The sequence below is a fragment of the Ptychodera flava genome, chromosome 4 (assembly GCF_041260155.1).
Source record: "Ptychodera flava strain L36383 chromosome 4, AS_Pfla_20210202, whole genome shotgun sequence".
Lineage (NCBI taxonomy): Eukaryota > Metazoa > Hemichordata > Enteropneusta > Ptychoderidae > Ptychodera > Ptychodera flava.
In genome coordinates, this window is record NC_091931.1 from 36,116,133 (window position 1) to 36,132,200 (window position 16,068).

A 16,068-nucleotide genomic window follows, 5' to 3' on the forward strand; every position below is an offset into this window, starting at 1 on the left:
ATTTTTTGTGCAGATTATTTTTTGCAGTACTCTATGAAAAAAAAAAGAATCTCATAGACGGTTCAAAGACTAGACTAGCTAATAGCTGTAGGGTCTGCTACTGGGTTAGATCATCAAAGTATACCAGTATGTGAAGGAATCACTGTTTAGGCATTTAACATCCTATATAACAGATCAAAATTAAAACAAAAAAAATGCATAATTTGCAAAAAGAAATGTTTCTGGTAGACAATAATGATTCAAATTGATTTTTATGACATCTTAACGTCAGGCTTACCATCTCAGAAAAAATGCTGAGCCCATGGTTTTTATATAGAGACTCATAAAAGATTAAAAAATTGCTTTAAAAGGTCTAATTTTAATTAATCAAGAATTTGTCTGTATATAGTAATTTGAGAATGCTTACAATCAATTCATATGTTCAAAATCAACAAATCCTGTAATAATAATAATAAAATATTTTCCTATTTGTTTGCTCCTTCACATAAAATATCGAGCACTTTCTGATTATGTGTACTTCTGGTAGTGTCAGTACTGCAGTGGGATATGGTTTCTAAATTTTTCTAAAAAATTTGGTTTGTGTATCTGGGGCAGAAATCAAGGCTGTTTGTGGACAAGTGTTGGCAATTAGGCTATTTAGAAGGCAGCAAAAAAATGTTTTTAATTTTATTATGAGCAAATAAAGCACAGGCAAGCACTTATTGTTATTTGCAGGGAAATCTTATGCTAAGCCTTGTGCTTTTCTGAACAAAAACAGTTTGAAAAAGGTGAGTTGGGAGTAAATTTATTTTTTTGTGGGATTTGCAAAAGGGGTGACAAAATAATTATGTTGCAGGGAGGGGCAATGGTGAGCTTTTATGCCAAAGGGTACACCATTGATGTCTCAAGAGCGGCTAAAGGAATTGTTTCCCAAGCAAATTTTTTTTTACCTGTACATTTATGAAGACATTTTTTTCAAACTGCCCTATTTATTAAAGGAAATTTCATTGTCTTTGAGTAGAGGCATAGCTATTGTATATACATGTTTGTTTATTTGTTATGTAAGATTATTTACGTTACAACAAAGAACCAATAAAGAGTTGTATTTGTCTCCATGTTGCCAAGAAAGGACGATGTTTGTTTGTTTGTTTGTGTTTTGTTTGTTTTTTACTAGTACATGTTAATAAATTTCTAATACAAACCCAGATATAAAATAAAGCATACCCTGCCTTTGTTGTGGGGAGTGTCTAACACTTTATTGATTTGGAAATCATCTTACGAAACAAATAAACAAACAAATAAGCAAACAAACAAACTAACAAGCAAACAAGGAGCAAGAGTTCTTCTACAGCAAGCATAACCATGCCTTAGGCATGGTATATTTAGATTGAAAACATCTCTTGTAGCAAGTTCTTGAAACTGGCTGGATGGCTGACCCAGAGGTAAGCAAAATAAAATCACCGGCATTTGGGGAAAGCCTTGCATTGAACTTCACTCAGTCAAAGAATTGTGCTTATTAAAACCTGCCCCTATGTCCCAATGTGCAACTTTGGTCAAAGCAAACAATGGTGTTACAGTGTACTTAACACTGTTCCAGAAAACTCTTGAATTCTCGCATCAATAGTCTGTGCAAAGTTCACCTTAAATGACTTTGTTTGTGATTACACAAGGAACCGTGTGAGTGAGAGCTGAAGAATAGCATTACGTCAATAGGCTGAATTTTGACTTGCATGCCTATGAATAACATGATCATAAAAAACGTAGATCGACCAGAGATGGTCCATTCTGTTGTTCAACAAGATTCATGGATGTTAGTAAAATGGAAAAATTACATTTATTATGATTCAAACAAGAAAAGAGAAAATTGGATGTTTCTTCCACAGAGAGTAAATCAATCTGACATGTTACTAATAACACTCAGTTTGCACAAAGACATTCCATGGTAATTGAGAACAACTTGTCTGACGAAAAAAGTACTTTAACCCCTGACCTAGATGAAATACTTCTGATACACATTATAGGTGTAAGACTAGTTTGACCAGGGTATACTCGTAAACCAGTAGGGCATGTTGAAACCAATGTTGAGTGATATGAACAGCCATTCAAAAGATTAAGCTGTAAGTGCTTTGCTTCTTAAGTTCTATATCAAGGTGAAGTAATCTGCATGGTACAGTGTTTCCGCTCGCAAAATTGCAAACGCAAGAATAAAGAAGCGTTTTGCGAGAATATTTTTGCATAAATTAGCCAAATTTGTGATCAAAAACTGTACCATGATGTCATAACTTCACCTGTCCACGTGCTGTTTTACATACAACTTGAGACGTGATGCTTGCATCCGTGACACTATACGTCAGGCCAGAGATCCTACAAATAGTTCCATTTTTAGCCTAGACCCTATACTTCGCTTTCAGCCTTCTTCCACACTCCGTCTAGCCGCGTGAGCTGTGACCAAGCTACAGTTGTAAAAACTGCTCATTTTAATGTGAATGGTTGCCAACAGAGACCATGACGTCACTGGCGTCCCTTTCAAAGTCAATCATTCAAAATGATCCTTTCAGGTGACTTGTTCGGGGCGTAGCTATAATGTAATTACCGCGAGAAAAACTAGCCAGAGAATGTGTGCCATAATTGGGCATAATGAATATTAATGATAACGCCTATTTAATCACAGGCCAGTCATGAGAGTAAATCCAAGTATATATCCCTTACTGAGAAAGTTTCATATATATATATAGGAATTGGCCGAAGTGAAAATGCTTAATGACTTTCAATAATGTTGTATTATAGTATCTTCATTGTACATAGCAATTTTTATCAACTTTGATCAAGTCAGTTCAGATATATATCCCTTATTAAGAAAGTTCATAAAACATGAAAATGCTTCATGACTTTCAATAATGTTATATCATAGTATCTTTAATGTACATAGCAAGTTTCATCAACTTTTGTTATTGTCAATTTAAATATAAATCCCTAATTTCAAAAGTTCATTAAATATGCAAATTAGGAATTGGCTGAAGTAAAATGCTTAATGACTTTCAAGAATGTTGTATCATAGCATCTTTAATATATATCGCAAGTTTTGTCAACTTTGGTCCGGTCAATTCAGAAACATGGCTAAAAATTTAGGAATTGGCTGAAGTTAAAATGCTTAATGACTTTCAATTAAGTTTAATCATAGTTTCTTCAACATACATACCAAGATTCGTCAATGTTGATAAAAGTCAATTCAGAAATACATCCCTAATTAGCAAAGTTCATTAAATATGCAAATTAGCAATTATCGTTTATGTCACCCCTTAATACCTTTCACAGTAATATATCTTAGTGTGATCAACATTTGTAGCAAATCTCATCAAATTGTGTGGAGTCGTTCTCAATGTATATCCGTTTTTTCGAAAATCATTACGTATGCAAATGAACAAAAAGTAAGAAATCCACGTCCACCATTACCTAATCAGTACTTGTGATTTGTAAACTGAATCTATGTACCAGAATTGAATCTGATCTGATGAGCTGTTTTTGAGATATCGGGTGCACAGAAAGACAGACAGACAGACAGACATCGCTGCAACATTAGCTCCTGTATGTGAACATGTGAGCTAAAAACTGCTCATTCTAATGTGAATGGTCACCAACAGAGACCGTGATGTCACTGGCCTCCCTTTCAAGGTCAATCACTCAAAATGATCCTCTCATGATTGGCCTATGATTAAATGGGTGTTGCTCATAAACTAGCCAGAGAAGGTGTGCCATTATATGGCATAATGAATGTTAATGAGTGACACATATTTAATCATAGGCCAATTATGAGAGGAACATTTTGACTGATTGACTTTCAAAGGGATGCCAGTGACATCATACTCTTTCCTGCAGTCCATTCACTTTTAAATGAGCTATTTTTTATTCTACGGCGCTATTTAAGTGGATCTCAAGGACCGGCGGAGTATGGATGAAGGCCAAAAGCTGAAACTGGGGTCGAGGCTATCTATTATCACACCTCAGTGGCCTTGTGTGAAAACTACTTGTATGCAGTTCCCACTTTTACTAATAATTTGAAACATTGGCTAGTACATAGTTATTTGTGGTGCGTGATCTGTTGAATATCACTGTGTTCTCTCTAACTTTCAACATTTCTGAACTTCCCCTTGTATCAGCCCTATATCACTACATTTAATCTTTACAATTTTCTTGCCTCTCAGAAAACTTACTTGAGTCAATGGCATATCAGTTTAGCCTACTGGGCAAAGTGATGAATACATACTCCATTGTTAAGAGGTCATAATGATTAGATTTGTGTGGCTGAAATTACTTTGTACTTTTATGTTGAATCCAAAGGATCAGATACATGATTAAAGTGCCAGTAACTATATGTTTTGATGATATGTTTACTATTTTGTATGCCAGTTGTAAATTCTTGTTCTACTTCTAAAAGCATGTTGAAATACCAACTATTTACATAAAATGCACTGTTAGTGTTTATATTTGAGTGTTTATATTTGAATTCTAGTCAAGACCAGAATTTACTTGTGAAAGATAAAAATTCAGTCTACACACGTACAGGCTGAGTTGACAAGCTGAATACTATCTCAATATGCTTTGGTGAACAGAACAAAAATCTGTAGTTGATATTAGTACAACACAAACATAGCGGAAAAATTCACCAAAAGTTACACGTACTGGCCCTTTACAGATGGCGGCACACAGTCCATGTAGCCGACAATGAGATGCAAATGATATGCGGTTAAGGTCTCCTCAACTAACTTTCAGCTGGTTCTTCACTTTCTACTATTTTTATAGTATTTTTTACAAAGGCACAGACTTATTCTACCTGCAACTTAAAACTGATAGTGATTTTGTAGCTCATTCTTTACTATTTTTCATAGTTTTTGGCAGCCGGTAACAGACACTTCGTGTTCGTGTCGGCTACATGGACGATCTGCCCAGATGGCACACTAAGACAACAGAGAGGACTGGGCTCTCTTATCTCCAGGTCACATTGTGGTGTTTGTTTTAGTTCAGATACTCTTGAAAAGTTTATCACTGATTTCAACAGATAGGAAATTAAGATAAAATTAGGAAGCATACAGTAAATTACATTTGAACAACACAAAAATTGAGCCTTCATAAAAGTCTTTGTTTGCCGTCCTTGCATTTTCTTGAAAGCGACCCTTCCATTAGGTAGAAAAACAAACAAATAAACAACAATGTAAGTACATATACTAATTTTCCTAGTATGTATTTCTTAGACGGGGTAAAGAAAATAGATATTTTTGATTTGTAATGCCTTAAACACTGTGTTTGTTTTTCATCATTTATGTGAAAACCTACCTGCCTGCAAATGGCAAACAAAGAATTTTATCAAAGGTGCCTCAACCCTTTCAGGCTATACTTTCTGATAACTTACCATAGCCATGCCTATATACAGGGGTTTAGGCCTAAAGGGATTTCTCCGAAATATATATTAAACACCTATTGCCTGGTCATTAGGGCTATAGCGCCCGTCTATTACCCGAGGGACCGTGTGTTACCAGAAACACATTGCTATTCCACGAGGCCGTAGTGACCGGGCACTTTTCCAAATTTGGTCAGAACTATTTCCCTAGGAAATAGCTTTTCAAAAATACCCTCTGACGTCACTTTTGTCAATCCGGTGGGGACTAGACGTATCTATTTTCTCGTCACGTGACGTATTCTGGCGAATCGCGTATTCTGGCGAATCGCGACACGGAATGAGCATGTGGTGTGTTATAATATATATAAGTATAATATGAAGTAGTATCTGTGAGATCATTTGTGTAAAATACCAGTGCACATTATTATTTAAAGCCCGGCTCGAAATGGACCGGGATCAGGATTAGTGCCAAGTTTGGGTGGGCGTTTTGGGGCATGGCTCTGCATAATGAGTCTGTTGGCAACGGTTGCGATCGTTCGCATTATCTGCCTAATCTGTTTGCTCTCAGATCACACCCAGGCTTGGGCTAATATAGATACGTACAGCCTTCGTTTCCCGGTTCGTTTTAGTTTTGCCATGGCAATACTCGAAAGAAAAAAGAGAGAAAGAAAAACTCTATCAACTTCATCAAACAGGAGTTTGCTTGAGGGAATTTACTGAAGTTTCAGGCCATGTCAACGTTCATTATGTGAATGATTCTGCTACTGACCGTCATTTACATAAGCTTACGGAATATTAGCGCCGTACATAGTGGGAGTAATAATTGAAAAATTACCCATAAACTATATTCGTCTATACATGGACGGAGCAACACGTCCGGAAAATGGTAGGAAATAGGTAAACGGCGACGTCATGACCGATCGCAAAAAATAAAGGAAGTTCACGTAAGGGTCGAGACTTCCTTGAATCTCGTGTATCACGATATCTGTAATAGCGATCGCGGTCAGCTGCTCAGTTGCTTGGCGGCGGGCTGATATCGAAAAATTATCACGAGTTATGTTTATTTTCGGAGAAATTGCAAGTTTTGCTCGAAACGTTTGTTAACCTTCGACTGGAATCAATTTCAGCACAGTCACTCGTGATCAGTCTATTCCGCTCGGCGTCTATGCCCCATAGACGTGTGTACATATGCCTGGTTTTTCTCAGACATGTACACACGTCTATGGGGCATAGACGCCAAGCGGAATAGACTGATCACGAGTGACTGTGATGACAGACTGGGTTCCTCTCCGTCTTTCTTTCTACCTCCATGGTTATTGAAGGAATTTAAGTCCAGCTTTTGCCGAAATAGTATTACGATGTAGCGCGGAATCAATGAGCTGTCCTCAGACACGCGTATCCTAAAGCGTTTACAAGATTGGGTATTGGCGCTTACTTGCTCATCTTGAACTGAAAGATAGAATGATTCAACTGTTCAGATATCTTAGAATTTTTGTTAAATTCTCATCACAGAATTCCAAATGTAACTGGGACAATCGGTATGTCAAAACCTTACCAGCCCTCCGAACACGACATGTCATTTCCACGTGTAAAAACACGTGCACATAAGGCCGTTTTCGGGGCCAGCATATATATCCAAAACAACTGTTCAGTACCATCACGTTCGGCCGTAGATTTGGAAGGGGGAAGTTGTTTAAAACGTAGATCTCTTCGACTGACAATAATTAAATTGATCATGGAGGCTACCGCCATGTTTTGATGGTTATTTTCGATGCCATTATCAGTGCAAACTACGGACTCTGCTTACAGTTTTGTTAAAAAATATTACGCGCTTTTCGCTAGAAACATCGTACTACGGGTAAGCTTACTGACTAGTCCTCGTGCTAAGTCACGTCTGAAAATGGTTCACTTTCGTGAGGTCATTGCACCATAGACGCTAGCAAAAGAGTTGATGACAATTTACACAAAGTTTTCATCCTTTGCCCGCTGATATAACTCGTGGAGGGACGGTGCTCTAAGCGTACACAATTATGGTTTGTTTACATCGTAATTGTTCTCGTATGCACAGCAAATGTTTGACCAGTTTACGCCTCTGCGCGTCACCGAATGATTGACAATTGTTTGAATCATGGAACGACTGTCTGCTGAGGGCCATTCCCTTTGTTCAGAAAGCGATTTTCCCCCTAATCGTCGTAGTTTTAAAAAACTTTGTGAAACTTTGTAGATACCTGTATGGTCTAGGTGTTTATGAAACAGTCTATGTTCATGGTATTCCAATAATATTTGTTTGAGAATCGTTTCGGCCGATTTTCACGGAGCGGTCTACCTAGCTATTGCCAGTTGTCACTCAAGCGCCATTATGAATTTTCAATAAGTTAGGGGCCTTTTATACCCCGCACACCGGTTTAAGGGGTTGCTACACCCAACAGAGCGTATTTTGCTCAAAATCAATATCGCAAATATACATTCAATTTCAATTAATTTGTTAACCCAATATTAAAATACTGGTTGGATTCACCTTTTAGCTTGTCAAGCAATCGTAAGTTGCGTGATAAAGAAGTGTTTATTTATGCAAATACATGCAAATCACCCAAGTTCCTGGCTTCTCTTTTCTCCTAATTTCAAGATTTCCAAAGAATTTAACTCCACTCTGGCTGGGTCAAATTGTCTGAAATTTTCACATTATGTTCTTTAAACGCAATAAAACAATTTTGAATAAGAGGCATTTTAATTTTGCTGATCATGTTTTTAATCACTTTTTTTGAGTGCAAGTCTTTCAACCAATGCCATTTCAGAATGAGGATAGATAATGCAAAATAAATTAGTTGTTTTTTTCTACATATACTCTTGTTTCAAATGAAATACATTTCAGAAAATAGTATCTTTTAAGATTTTGACTTAAATTAATTTCATCATTATTACCAAAATTCAGTCTTTTTAACCCAAATATACACCCCTTCATCTTTCGAGTAAACTATTGCTACCATACTAAACTTTAGATTCTTTACTTTTTGAAAATATCTACATGTAGTATGAGGGGGTTTCCTTGTCACCCTTTGAAAAAAACTGTGTTGGCAACATGCAGCTCCACCTTAATAAGTTAGGAGCAAATCGACAAATATCTTGATTGTGGTAGTTAAGGGGAAAAAAGTGTTTGATATTTAATATGGTTATTTCAGAATTAAATGGATTGGTTTTGTCATGGATGGGGAGCTCTCACACCTTTCGATTTAACTTGTTGATGGTATGAATGCTACGCAGTAATTGTTGAGGTACCCGTGTACCAAGGCACGTATGATTACTTTCTGTGAATAGAACACAGTATTGCTAGCTAAGTAGTCCCCTTCAAAAATACCAAGCATTCCTACAGACAGTACATATAATGCTGGTTTTTTGAGCTTAGATGGGAAATATACTCCTGAAAAATTATATACGGATTTGTATCATAAAGGGGAAATAAATTTTTGAGTGACATATCAAATATAACAAGTTTATGGGTTGTCACATGTTGAACATTCTCATGGAGGAATTGTTTTTGATCCTTCAGCCCAGTCACAATTTTAAATTACCGTATATCTTGCATTAGCCTTTGACCTGCATTTCTATTTGTGCTTGTCCACCTACAGCTTGGAGTTTCATGGCAAATTTCAGTCGAGGTTTGTGTGTCAGTGAATGTTAAAGGATAATTTGGGATGTGAGAATCTCATGAGCTATCAAGACTTCCACACGTTAGTGCTTGTGGAGTTATGGAAGAAATAAGGAATTACAAATTCATATATTTGCATTGATTGAGAGTTGTCACCTGGCTCTGAGAGTGTGACGTTTTTACTAAAAAAAATTAGATATCTCAATTTTAGGTAACATTTGAATACTGAAAATTGGAATAATAAAATAACTACTGGTAGATTGATAAGGTTCACTATTTATAATCCCTTCAATTTATGTGCATGACATTATCAATCAGTTACTTTTGCAGATGAACTGGGAGATTATTATTGAGGACGAGGTCAGTAGACCATGCGTTGACCTCCTTGTATGTAACTGTGGACTGTGAGACCATACATGTTATGTGGAACAAAGACCAATCACTTGATTGTGCGCTGTGACATTTCAGGTGGCTGGGTATTTCCTAAAGCTCATGAATGAACAATGGAGCATACATACTGTATCTTTGAAACATCAACTATTCACACACCACTCATGCTGTCTCCAACATTGTCCGATTTGTTACATTTCAGATTTTATTTCTGGATAATTGCCAGTTTACTTTACAAGGTCGATATTGTATTGATATGTGATACACATGTTGTGGAACTCAGAACAGCTGAGTTGAGTGTGCTGGCAATTGAGGAGACGGAAACAATACATAGAAAATCAATACCACATAAAGTACCTCTCTACATAATCAACAAACATACACAAAAGAAACTATGAAGGGTAAAGTTGGTTTTTTTAGCATCTTGAAAGCAATTATCTGTAATTCACATAAGAACTGTAAAAACTCACTGATATTCCTTGATTGACGTGCGGTTAATTATAATAAAACGTGATCGCACAGAATCATTGCATTGTACACATGCAATCTTAATCAAGTTATGCATGCCTTCAACCACTCAATAATTCAGAATCAATCAATTGTTAATTCTTGCCAAGAGCAGTTCCAAGCTTGACAGATGAGCTGACGAAAACGTCATTTTCATTTTGAAGATGATGTTCATGAAATTTTAACTTTTTTGTCGAAGCAGAATTTTAACATACATGAAGAGTGTGTGTTAAATCATTAAGTCACGTATTTCTTGGTTGGAATGTTTTTCAAAAAGGAAATATTAAACAAAAACAAAAATGTCAGTTTTGGTATACATGTATTTTACATTGTCCAAACCATACGTTTCATTCAGATTACTATCGGGTCGGCGATTTATTCCTATAGTAATATATATTTTAAGTCTAGCCAAAGAATTTTACTGAATGATTTATTCTATCGGTGTGATGTACGAGAGATGATCCTGTATGGGGCCTCATTCTGAGGGCGTTGCTAACAACTATTCTCTGTACACACACCCTTTCCATGAAATGATAAATGATAAATACATGCCATTCAATTAACCCTTCTTCTATTTTCATATTCTGTTGCTAGTGGCAACCAATGTGTTGACCCAGATAATATAATAAAGATGCTGCTGGCAAAATCAAGCAATATTTCCAGTTGGGTTATACCTGGAAACATACTTTTCAAACACACTGATACAAAAATGCTGCATCAACACAAAAGAGCTTACCGTGATGTAATCTTAAATAATTGACAGAAAGTTTCAGGACCGCAGCCTTTTCACGCCGTTTGATGTTCTGTGTTGGTGGTGCCACTAACTCAGCTAACTCACTGATGTAGCAGTTCAGCTTGTCTCGCCTCACTTTGTCACTCAAGTTACGAGAATTCCGACTGCAACTAGGGGGGAAACCAGTCATTGAATTAGGTTTTTCACAAATACGGAATTTCATCTAAGAGTACACTATTCAAATATAAGTTCAGAGGCTATAATCACCTTTTTACATTGCACTGAATGGATCACCATCAAAAACAATAATGAATATAAATTTTATAAATTAATGAAATTATTAGTTGAGATGGGTTATGGTTTGTAGCATCCCAATTATTTACAAAGTAATGCACAACCCACACTTCCACTTAGCTTCTCAATGGCAAAGGACTGCTGTATGATTACCTTGGTCACCTAAATTATGCATGTAGCAAGTTGAGTGATCAAGCAATGTTTATATGTGAATTTTATGCTGTCAGGAAGCAAAGGGAACGAAAATAACAATACGCTGGCACTGAGCATGAAATGTCAAAGGCACGCCCATTGGTATACCTACACAATCACGTGTGAGAAATCTACAAAATATTGCTGAAATTTCAGAGCCATCCACAGGCTATTTGGACAAAAATGTTTGCATAGAGCAGTGATCGGTTGAACATCATTAAAAATATTGATTGAATCACTCTGACACAAAACCCTTTATTTACTGAATTAACATCCCTGTATCACTTTGGGAACCAGTATTACCATGGTATTAATATTCAATATGTAAGGTTAGTTAGTTGGGTTATTGTGTTGCTGTAAACAACAACATGTTTAAGGTGACAAGTCTTCTCAAAAACCCAAGCAGCATGTGTTTGTTTTTTTGCAGTCTTTCTCCTTGACCCAGTTTTTTTTCCTTCAGCTGTGTTCCAATGAGTCCAAAGGGAAATCTAGGATATTTTTGAAACAATGGCACAATGATAAAGGGCCTCCATGTTGAGCATTGTTGACATAAACACATTTAGCAGACTTTATACATCAATAGCCTGATATATGACTTGGCTATCAATTGATAAATGTGGATGTGTACGAAAACAGGTATTATTTGAATGCCTATAAAACTGATGTAAACTCTCATGAAAACTTGCCTTCACATTCTGGACCTGATTTGCAGAAAACATGCAAACAAAATTACTGTTTCAGGTATGGATTCAAGTTACTAGTAGAAGAGGCTGATTTAGCCTTATTGAGCAATTATCACAGTAGGAAACTGGGTATAAATCACACTGCTTAATTTTTCTACCAGTCTTAGGATTGAGGAAAGCATTAGGCATTCACATCTAGTTTGAACTGTTGAGATTTCCATTAACAGGAAAAACATGTAGTAATTGCTTCCTCTACCTGCCACCATTAATGTAACTGGGACGTGAGACAGCGGACACAACAGTGTAGAGTATGAAATTCTCCAAATCAATCATAATGGGTTTACTTTGAAAACAACTTTGGCAGACAGTAAATAAACCCTGGCCAAACATATCTCTTCCTTATGTTGAAGTAGGAATTATTCATTGCTGACAGTTATAGTAGTGATCAAAATCAACAGGTCTATAGAAGTTAGGTAAGACTACGCAGAGGCTATGCAAAATTAGCCATGACATAGGATTGCATGTAGAAATGTCAGCAAACGCACTAGGAATATTGTCAGTTTCACACACACACATACAGACATTGGTAAACCATATGCTCACGTGTGTGAGCACTTGAGCAAAAAATCTTTACAAAAGTTTAATCTACATATAGGGAAGGTAAGCAGCTGTTACTGTTTCTTTACAATTTAAGAAGAGTGAATGTTGAATTGAATTTAAGTTAATAGAGGTTTATCATGGGTTGCCTATCATTAGCTTTTGATAATACTATAGCAAAACATGGCCAACTGTGATAACAGGCAATAGTCAAACAAAGAATGATGTTTAACAATTGTAAAGCCATCTGATGATAATCAAACTCATATTACGATTAAGTACTATGATAAATACCGGTAGTAGATCAAATTCACCGAAATAAATAGAATCAATGAGGTTGGATGGGTATCTTCTAAATTGTGCGGGAATTCTGCTAAAATATTTAATTATGGTAGGTTGCTTTTCTCAAAATTCACCGCGAAGAGAAATAATCGATGCAGTCCTTATGAAAGCGTTGGGGTACAAAGGTGTAATGATATGATTTTATCAATTGTTTTCCTTGTTACCGCAAGAGTCACCACTTGTCAAAGAGAAAGCATACCAACAGAAGAATTCAAAACATATTTTAGGGCACAGTATGAGTTAATTAATTGTCATCGATGCTTTTAGTGTAACATGTGTGATAATTATGTACTTAGATTGCAAATAAAGTTGCCATTTTCATGAACGATTCTTTGTTTGTTTTGTAAAGTGGCCAGCATTGTTGCATCGAGAACACTATAAGAGCCATGTGTCGTGAACACTGAGTATGGTAACATGTGTATCAGGAACAGAATAGGTGAAACCCGGAATTCCAATGGACCACGGTACAAACAATTACAAAACCACATGCACAAACACGCACAGAAATATATGTATTTCTATACGCCCTTGTACACATGGATTTGTTTGTATTGTCGTCATGTGATCTCTTGGGCGTACTGAGTCTGCAGAACACATTGTGTCCTTTTTATTTAGGAGTACAAATTCTCAAACCATACAACTTTTGGTTATTTCCATCGCTGTGAACATTCATTAAATAACTAGTAAAAAGAAAATTCAAGTTTTCATCCAAAGCTTGTAAAGAAAACTTTATAATTTTCAATCCAATGTGTGTGAAATAAAAAATTTCTTCAGAGTCTACAAGTGATCATGTGATGGTGGTCATTTGAGCTTCAAGAATGGGTAAATTTAAGACAAGTTTGGTTCTAAAACTCAAAAATTTACTTGGTTTACATATCCCTCATTTTTATTCTTCATTATGGAAGAGAATTGTGAAAGCCTTCTGAAAGAAAGTATGAGGGAAATTAAGTTTCAAACTTTTACTTTTCCAGGCGTGTTTCCCTATTGATCTTGAAATCTGAAGATGAAGCTTGCCTATCAGATGAAAACTAAAAAATTTTCAAAAATGATGGAGAGAGTTGCCATATCACCCTGAGTGTCTTCTGTAAGATAGTTTAGGACCAGACTGATATTTCGGATTGTTAAAACAGGCTGCTTCACAAGTTTATGTAATGTGATGATCCATATTCATGACAAGTAAATTGAATGCCAAGATTTCTAGCTTTTAGAGTTAGTACAATATTACCATCAGTAATTCGTATCGAAATTTCAAAAGGAAAAGTTTAGGTTGTGATTGAAAAAAACCAATTCCAATTCAGTCTGTGTCATCCATGTGAAAAATACAGATCATTTTTATTTAGTTAACTGAAGGCCCATTTTTAATCACATGTTTATCAATTTCAAATCGTTTTTCAATCCACGTTTTTCAATTCCTCGTCTTTATCAAGTATGCGCAGTATTAAAGTAGTAAGCTTAGACTAGTGGCATAAAAGCGTCTATCATACAATATCACAATCAACTTTTTACACTTGAGATTGGAGGGGTAAAAAATATAATAGCATTGACAATCTCAGATACCCATCCATGATGACATGCATGTTATTCTCAGAGTTCAACAGTTCGAATAAACACGGAACCAAAAACATTATGTATGTATCACCAGAAATACAACACCAGATGCAGTTCATTTTTATATGCTTTGTCTGATGCGTGTATTATTACCGCACGACTACACAGTTCCACTGACCTCCTTAGATCGCCGCGTGACGAGTCATCTCCGTCGTCTTTCTCTGCTTTGCCTGGGAACGACATCTTTGGCAAAGTTCTGAAAATATAATTACACATTGTGTATTACTTTCGTTACGGTTTGGCGAGGAAAGAGGGCGTTCAAAGTCTAAAAACACGAAAAAAATATTGAGGATAAAGTTGACGAGTCAGTCAGTTTGACCTACATACAATTACCCCTACCTTTCAAAGCCTTCCTGATCGTCCATTGTTGTCGACCCGATTTCGGCCACGCTGTATTCCCTACGACCATCTTGCTTCTTCTCTAAAACCTCACACATGTCGAAAAGACGAATTTCGCGGGGTACTCTTCATTGCTTGTTCCAAATTAACGAACTGTTGGTTTTTAACAATTTACGACTTCGTAAGCACGTAAGCTGTTTCAAAACATGCGCCGTGCCCCTTGACCTGACCCGACACCCTATTCTACATGACAACAGAATCACACTTTGTCAACAGCACGAGGCCTCCGCGAGATTATTTTCGGGAAATTCGTTTACAAATCGGTTTCCGTATCGACTGATTATCTCAACTGAAACGTTAATAGTTTTGTTTTATACAACCATGGGGAGAAAGCGATGGATACAAAACTCTACGATTTTACCGGAACTGTTTTGCCTAAAAGAAACAGCATGCAGCAAGCAGGCGCAGAGGCTAAAGCGTAACACGTCTTTATCGGCTCATGATAAGTTATACATTAGGCTCATGATAAGTTAGTTACATGTAAAGATATACTTATCCCCCTATTTTTTACGGAAAAACAAATTAAAAATAATATTGCATACAAGAGTAGTAAGAATGGTATTTGCTTTATTGACAAATAAAGACAAAAAAAAATTAATTTTCTCCAGATCATTGAAGGGGGTAACTTTAAGAATTAATAAACATCTTTATCTGATTCTGAACTTCACGCATTTGAGAAGGTCATACTTTAATGCTGGAATAAGCCTATGGAGATGGTTTTCCTCTCAAGTTATTGCCAATTGTAATTTTTTAAGGTCAATATATTTCAGACACATTTCATCATTAAAAATGACATGTTACTAAATAGTGTAAATAAATGATTCCATTTGTGCAGAGTGTATTCATGAACATTTATTGAGTATACAATTTAATTGGTAATGATGAAATGTCAGTGGAGAATATTCAATGGCTTGAACCAGTGCACTATGATATAATGATATTGACAAAAATAACAAATAGATAATTCCTATATAATGCCACCAGGAATAAGCTTCATGTTTCATATCAATCTTCGTGAGTATTCATCTTCATCTCTGGAAGGTAATGAGTGCACTGTTTGTTCACAAAGAGTGCTGATCTGATTGTTGTGCTATGTACAGGAAGTTATTATTTAGGCATTTGACAGGAAGATCATTCTAAGCTTGTTCAAATTTTAAAAAATACCGCAATTATACGGTGTCGCTCACATTTTATCAGAACTGGTACATACCAGTATGGGTACCAAAGATCAACCAGAAAAACAAGAATGACAAAAGCAAGTAAGGTCTGCAACTTAGGTAAGGGGGAGGTCATCTTTAGGAAC

The 16,068-nt window shown here is 36.2% G+C and overlaps 1 protein-coding gene across 1 annotated transcript in view; it reads right to left on the reverse strand.

Annotated features, from left to right (window-relative positions):
* Positions 1–14,934, reverse strand: part of LOC139131612 (uncharacterized) — a 77,794-nt gene extending 62,860 nt beyond the window's left edge. The window contains exons 1-3 of the mRNA XM_070697738.1: positions 14,706–14,934; positions 14,485–14,562; positions 10,654–10,820 (exon numbers count right to left, since the gene is read on the reverse strand). Of these exons, the coding sequence (XP_070553839.1) occupies positions 10,654–10,820; positions 14,485–14,562; positions 14,706–14,803 (343 nt within the window). The 5' untranslated portion in view covers positions 14,804–14,934. The remainder of the gene's footprint in view (positions 1–10,653; positions 10,821–14,484; positions 14,563–14,705) is intronic.
* Between the last annotated feature and the right edge of the window lie 1,134 nt (positions 14,935–16,068).